This window comes from Monoraphidium neglectum (assembly GCF_000611645.1).
Source record: "Monoraphidium neglectum strain SAG 48.87 unplaced genomic scaffold scaffold00736, whole genome shotgun sequence".
Classification (NCBI taxonomy): Eukaryota; Viridiplantae; Chlorophyta; class Chlorophyceae; order Sphaeropleales; family Selenastraceae; genus Monoraphidium; species Monoraphidium neglectum.
In genome coordinates this window covers 1-6,356 of record NW_014012892.1, presented here as the reverse complement: position 1 = coordinate 6,356, position 6,356 = coordinate 1, and the positions used below count along the sequence as shown (strand labels likewise).

The 6,356-nt window shown below is 65.7% G+C and overlaps 2 protein-coding genes across 2 annotated transcripts in view; one reads left to right on the top strand and one right to left on the bottom strand.

Moving 5' to 3' along the window:
- The window catches only part of MNEG_5063 (hypothetical protein), a gene marked incomplete at both ends in the record, with an annotated part of 6,565 nt that extends 3,075 nt beyond the window's left edge, over positions 1-3,490 (top strand). The window contains 5 exons of the mRNA XM_014046460.1: positions 118-336; positions 716-1,123; positions 1,763-1,952; positions 2,182-3,035; positions 3,257-3,490. Of these exons, the coding sequence (XP_013901914.1) occupies positions 118-336; positions 716-1,123; positions 1,763-1,952; positions 2,182-3,035; positions 3,257-3,490 (1,905 nt within the window). The remainder of the gene's footprint in view (positions 1-117; positions 337-715; positions 1,124-1,762; positions 1,953-2,181; positions 3,036-3,256) is intronic.
- Positions 3,491-5,052: 1,562 nt separating this feature from the next.
- On the bottom strand, positions 5,053-6,234 carry MNEG_5062 (reversibly glycosylatedpolypeptide/UDP-arabinopyranose mutase; the record flags this gene model as incomplete). Its single annotated transcript, XM_014046459.1, has 4 exons — positions 5,053-5,226; positions 5,531-5,617; positions 5,869-5,985; positions 6,121-6,234. The coding sequence occupies 4 exons, from the start codon at positions 6,232-6,234 to the stop codon at positions 5,053-5,055; spliced, it is 492 nt and encodes a 163-aa protein (XP_013901913.1).
- Between the last annotated feature and the right edge of the window lie 122 nt (positions 6,235-6,356).

The window sequence follows — 6,356 nt, the reverse complement described above, 5'->3', positions numbered from 1 at the left end:
CCGCCAGTGGCGGTGGGGGCGGTGCTGCGGCGCGCGAGGGAAGATGGGGGCGCGTTTCGCGCGCAGAGAGTCTGCGTATCAGTACATGCCTGGAGAAATGCAGAAGCCGCGGCACAGGCGACGGCCACCCTGAACGAGCTGCTCTTGGAGTGGCTTGAGCAGCAGCAGCAGCAGCAGCAGCAGGAGCAGGTGCAGCAGCAGGAGCAGGAGCAGGTGCAGCAGCAGCAGCAGCAGGAGCAGCAGCAGCAGGAGCAGCAGCAGCAGCAGCAGGAGGAGCAGCAGCAGCAGGAGGAGCAGCAGCAGCAGCAGCTGCGGCGGCGTGGCCAAATCAACATGGTTAGGGAGATTGCAGCGACGTATGCATCGCTCGGCGCGGCACTGAGCAAAGATGTGGCTGAGGCCCTAATGCGATTGCCAATATCAGGGCCGCAGCTGGCCTTGGCGCTGCGCCGCACGTGCAATGATACCACCGCCGCCGAGCCGCTGGCGGAGGCGCTGATTTGCGGGGCCTGCGCTGCAGACAGGCTCGCTGTTGCCACGGTACTGCTGTGCGTGGCATGGAGCCGCGGCGCACTCGGGCCCACGTCCCGCGGCCGCGCTGTGGGCGCCCTGGCTTCTTGCGCTGCACTGCTGCCAGACGCCGGGCTGCGCGCGCCGTGTGCCCTCGGCCTGCTGCATCTGGCGCGCACCGGCACGCTGGCCCCCGGCTTCACAGGCGGCGCGGGCGCGCGGCGGAGGAGCGCCTGCGGCGCAGGCGGCCGCTGCCGGCGCTCGTGCGGCGGCGGCGGCGCTGCTAGAGCTGGTGGTGGAGGAGACCACAACCGACGCCGCTGACGTGGTTGCTGCATTCGAGTTTGTCACCAGCACCCAAGGCCGCGGCCTGCCCCTCTGCGCAGTAGGCGCCGCCAGCTTGGGGGCCGTGCTTGCGGCATTTGCGGCGGAAGGCAAGCACGAGACCGCGTGGCAGCTGGTGCAGCGGGCCGGTGGCAGCGGCACGGGAGATTCTGCAGGGGATAGTGCAGGCACCAGCCTGCTAGCCCAGCTGATTGCAATCTGGGAAGCGCTGCCCTCACAGCGCTTGCCCGCCCCTGTGCTGCGCGCGGCGGCCGACGCAGCGGCGACGGTGGGCTTAGCCCCGCTGGCAGGGCGCGTGCTGGGTCTGCTGGCTGCAGCTGAGGGCACCAGCTTGGCGGCAGCAGCGCTGAGCTTGAGCGATGCGGGGCTGGCATCGCACCTGCGCTCGCGTGTTCTTGCGGGCACCAGGTCAGCGGCGGCGCTGGGGGAAGCTGCAGACTTGGCAGAGGCGATTACTCAGGCGGGCCGGCAGCTCCCGCCCGGCACCTGGGTGCAAGTCCTCGCGCTTTGCAGTGGCCGCTCCGCAGGCGGCTCATGGGTGGGGCTTCTGGCTCAAGGGCAGCTGCTGTCAGACGCGGCCGCCGCGATCGAGGCGGCAGAGCGCAGCAGTGGCAGCAGGGGCAGCGGCGCCCCTGAGGGCGCGCCGCTCGCCGGAGCACTTCTGGCCGCGCTGGCAGCGCAACTGGTGCCAGGCAAGGATGGGCTTGCTGCAAGCGCCGCGGTAGCGGCGGTTACGGCGGCAGCAGACGCAGATACGGATCCGCGGGCGCAGCCGCGCCTCGCAGCCGGCTGGGCGGCAGTGGAGCAGCTTGCTGCCGACTTGAGGACGCGGCTCGCGGTGGCCTGCGCCGAGGCAGCCAAGGCGTCACCGGGGCGTTGGCTGCGGTTTGCCTCCGGCTGCGGGCAGGAGGACGAGGCGGCGGCGCGGCGGCTGGCGGTGCTGCTGTGCGCGTCGGCGGGGCTGTCGGAGGCGGCGGTTCAGATGTACCAGGAGTTCCGGCAGGCGGGAGGGCAGCCTGAGCTGGAGGGGGGCCTGCTGGAGGCGGCGCTGGCGGCCGCGCACGATGCACCGGCTGAGGTGGCGACCGGGTCGGCAGGTGGGGGTTTGCGTGCAGATGCTGTTGAGTGCGGGTTGCTGCAGTGCATCCGCCAATCGGCACCTTGAGACAACAAGAGGCAGATTCATGGTGTATACGATGTGCTCGCCCATGATATCTCTCTGCTGAACACTGCGCAGCGCCTCGAGTTGCAATCATTGCAAACATTATGCCAACAGCCTGCACAAACATCCCCAATCCCTTCGCTCCCTTTTCACACAAACCGCAGCTTTTGCCGCCATCCTGCGCTTTGCCCAGTCCCTTTGCCCCCCCGGCACCACCTGGGTGCCCGGCGCCCCCATCGCATGGCCCGCATTCTTCGCCGTGCTCACCAGCAGCGCAGCCAATGGCGCCAACCACGACGAACGTGAGGCGGCCGCGGCGGCAGTGGGGGCGGTTGAGAAACTGCTGCTCGACAGCGACGGCCTGTGGTCAGCCGGGGGTCAGGTGGCCGCCCTGCCTTCAGAGGCGGCCGCAGAGGGCATGCGCGCCCTCGTGCCGTGGGCGCCCCGCGCTCCAGTGGGCGCGGCGGCCGCTGCGCGGCGGCTGCTGACCACATGCGAGCTGCGGGGCGGGCAGCAGCAGCAGCCTCAGGGCCCCTCAGCTGCCCAGCGTGGCGGCTCGCCAGGCGGCAGCGGCAAGCGCAGGGGTGCTCCTGCTGCATCGCGCTCGTCCCGAGCGGCAGGCGTTGCCGTCCTGCAGCCAGTTCTCACAGGAGCTGATGCCGGCATCTACTCGGCAGCTGCCGCCGTGCTGGCCGCGGCCGGCGACGCGGCGGGAGCTGTCAAACTGCTCTCGCCGCTCCTTTCTGGTGCTAAGGAGCGGGCGCTTGTTGCTGCGTCTGGTGGCAGTAGCGGTTCTTCCATTGCTGAGCAGCAGCAGCAGCAGCAGCAGCAGCAGCAGCAGCAGCAGCAGCAGCAGCAGCAGCAGCAGGAGGAGGAGGTGGCTGCTGAGTTGCTGCTCTTGCTGCCCCCAGGTCGCCGCTCTGCGGCCGCGGCGCCGGTCCTGCGCCTGCTGGCCGCGGGGGGCGTGGGGGCGGTGACGTCACCAATCCTGGTGGAGGCGCTGACTGGACAGGACCTGGTGAGATGAGAGACCGCTGCCAGGGTGCGGGGCTGTTGAATGCGTGCCACCCAAGGGTAGCCACGGTGACAACACAAGTTTGCTTGCATGTGACGCCTGGGGATCATTCCCTTCTTGTGCTCACCCTCTCCATTATCCTGTCAGCTGAAGGCGTGAGGATGTTTGCAAGTAAGCCCCACCTGAGAGTTTCGCCACCACCGTCCCCGAACCCAACCCCTCAGGATGCCGCAGCTGAGGCTGACCTAGCAGAAGCGTTTGGGAGCGCCTTTGTGGAGGCACTGATGGTGGCCGCGTTTGAGGGCCTGCCCGCACTGGGCGGCGGTGACTCGGGCTCTGCGCAGGACGGCGGTGGGACGTGCAGCCTGGCGCTGCGGGCTCGCCCCGGGGGGCCGGGCGGGGACAAGGGCAGCAGCCGCGACGCGGCTCTGCGGGACTTGCTGCGCGCCGTCGAGTAACTCGATACCACCAACGCGCGGGCGGTTGCAGTTCCAATTGTAGCTGGATGTCAATGTCAATGGCTTGCAGTACACACACCTGGGGCATGCCTTGCACAGGAGCCTCTGCGCAGAAGGCCTGTGTGTGTTGCGGCCCAACCATTCTTCCCGTTGCCCTTGCTAGACGGCTGGGGCCGGCACACGCGGGGACTCTCGGCAGGCGCTGTGTGTGCTGTATGTGGGCCGATCGGGTTGACGAACCACGCCCTGCTTTGTCTGGCAGCTTTTTTGGGTGTGCTGTGTGCACTGCAGGTTGTGTTGCGTATGTAACCCCACCCGGAAAATCGACAGACCATTCAAACCTAGCCCCGCAGAGTGTCCAGATTCAAACCTGCCCCCCCAAGCCGCTCGACATGAGCCCGTGAGCATCCAAGTTACACAGCGAGGGGCGCAAAAATCATCACATGTAAGCGGAGTCCAGCCGGCGCTGCCCGAGGCAGGCCGGCCCGCGCACACCCAGGCCGCAGCCACGGCAAACAAATCGGCTCGAGCGCGGCCCCCGCGCGATGGCCCGCCTAGCCTCTCCCTTGCCCCTCTCAAAGACCCGCGGCAAACCCACAGGTAGGAGGGAGCTGACGTGTAGCGGGCAATACAAGTACTTGATCTGAAACCCCCAGATTGAGGGAGGAGCGAACAAGTGCATGCTACTGTGTAGAACAGGATAAGAGGCAGCCAAATGGGGTATGCCATTCGGCAGCGGCCAGAGCAGCTCTCTTTCCTGTGCGCCGGCCAGCACCAACCCCAGCTGGCAGGAGCCAAAAGCAGCCCGGCGCTGCGATGCCCTGGAGCCAGGGGGCCGCCTGTACGCGCGCTGTCTCACAAACTCCAGGGCGGTGAATTGTGGGCCCGCGGCCGAACTAGGTCCCCCGCCCTCGCGTCACGCACCTCCGCTCTCCTGCCGGCGGCCTCGGGGGCGGGGGGGGGGGGGGCGCCAAGGGGCGCCCAGCCGGGTGCGGCTGAAATCAAACTAGCATGCACGAGGCGTTTGATGAGCGAGCGTAGGCAGCAATGGCTCCGCAGACGCACAGTCAACACCATCCGCACCGCAAACGGTGCTGCATCCCGCCTAGTTCAATGCGGCATTGCGCCGTTTTTGTGCAATATACAAAGGCTGCCTGGTACGTGTCAAATCGATTCAAAAAGTAATAAAAAATGGCCCGCGCATCACACCTTCGCGCGCCCCAAATCTGACATTTGGGGGCGGCTTCTCCCCTCTGCTTTATCGTGCACTGCCGCCACAGCAACTGCTGAAGCTGGGGCGTCGTCACAGCAACATGTTGGAGCTTGTGAGGCTGTTGGGCCCTCAATCACAATAATTGAATTCGGGAAAGGCCCTGAGAAGGCGGAGCCTTGGGTGTCACGCTAAAACCCTGCCAAAGTCAACTCTTTCGGGCCCCTGTCGAGCCCGCAGTAAAGAATCATGACCAAATTTCTGAAGCAACCCCATGGCCCGTGCGGCGCCGGCCTGCGCGCCCAGAACACACGGCGCCGCTGCCGTTCCCGCCGCCGCGCCGCGCCGCGCGTCACGTCGCGGCCTCGACCTCGGGGGCGGGGGCGCCGGCCGCAGGTGCGGGGGTGGGGTCGGGGGTCAGGGTGGCGGTCGGGGTGGGGTTGAGCGCCTCCCAGCATTGGATCCAGGTGGCCATGGCATCAGCCAGCTTCAAAAAGTAGGGGTCGATGGTCAGCTCGCTGCGCACCTGTTGATGCGGTGTGTGTGTGTGTGTGTGTGTGTGTGTGTGTGTGTGTGTGTGTGTGTGTGTCTGTGTGTGTGTTTGTATGTGATGCTTGTGCGCGCTCAAACAATGCACATTTGCATCTGGCATATGCGCAGATGCATATGCCGGCTTCGTGTGTGGGCCACACGCCTGGCGGCTTGTCCCATCCCCGGCACCATCCAGTGGCACCTGACCCGACGGCCCCCCACCTCAGACGCTGACACGCCCCGGCCCCGCCCCGTCGGCCCCACCACGTTCACTTCACACCCTCAACCCCTGGCCCCACCTTCTCGCTGATCTCTAGGTAGCAGTCTGCCACACTGGCGGCCTCCTGGCTCAGCTGCATGCTCTGGATGAAAGGGACGATCTCCTCCTGCCACGTCAGCAATGGGGGTTGCGCACGAACGTGCTCAAACGGATACGGCCTTGTCACAGGACGAGCCAAAGCGCGAGTTGCAGGGTTGCAAATATTGGTCTGGGCAGGGCACACTTGTCCACACTCATCAACCAACTTTTCACCAGCTGTGTAATCAAGTGTGTACTGGTATAGTAATAATATAGTACATAATCCCGGTAGTACAGTGGTGAGTTTGATCAAACAGAGCCATCGAGATGCCCGTTCACCTGCCAAAAGATGCCCTTGTACTCTTTCCTCAGGTTTGTGAAGGGGTTTGAGGCCTTGCTGTGGAATATGTAGGGCAGGCCCGTCTTCACGCCCAGACCCAGGTGGTCGCAGACCACCTGGCGGTTGTCGGCGGTTGTTGTTCAATGTGTGGGTGAGTCGTGATGATGGACACAACCCCCTCCCCTAACCCTCAATTGCTTGCCGGCGCCCTCTGGCCCCAGGTGTCCACAATATGGCCATGTTTTGCCCACCTTGCTGCACCAACCGGCCCACATGTCATCGTAGCGCCCCAGGGGCTGCCCCTCCCCCTGCAGCCCGAAGTACATAGCCGGCCCTATGAGGCTGCGGTCAAACGCCAGGTTCATGCCGCACTTGGGTGTGAGGGGGTGGGGGTGGGGGTGGGTAAGCATGCATTGCCGGTCGAATCGGACTGATTAAACTTTGGTCAAATGCAAGGGTTTCACCGCATGGTTGCACAAGGGGGGGG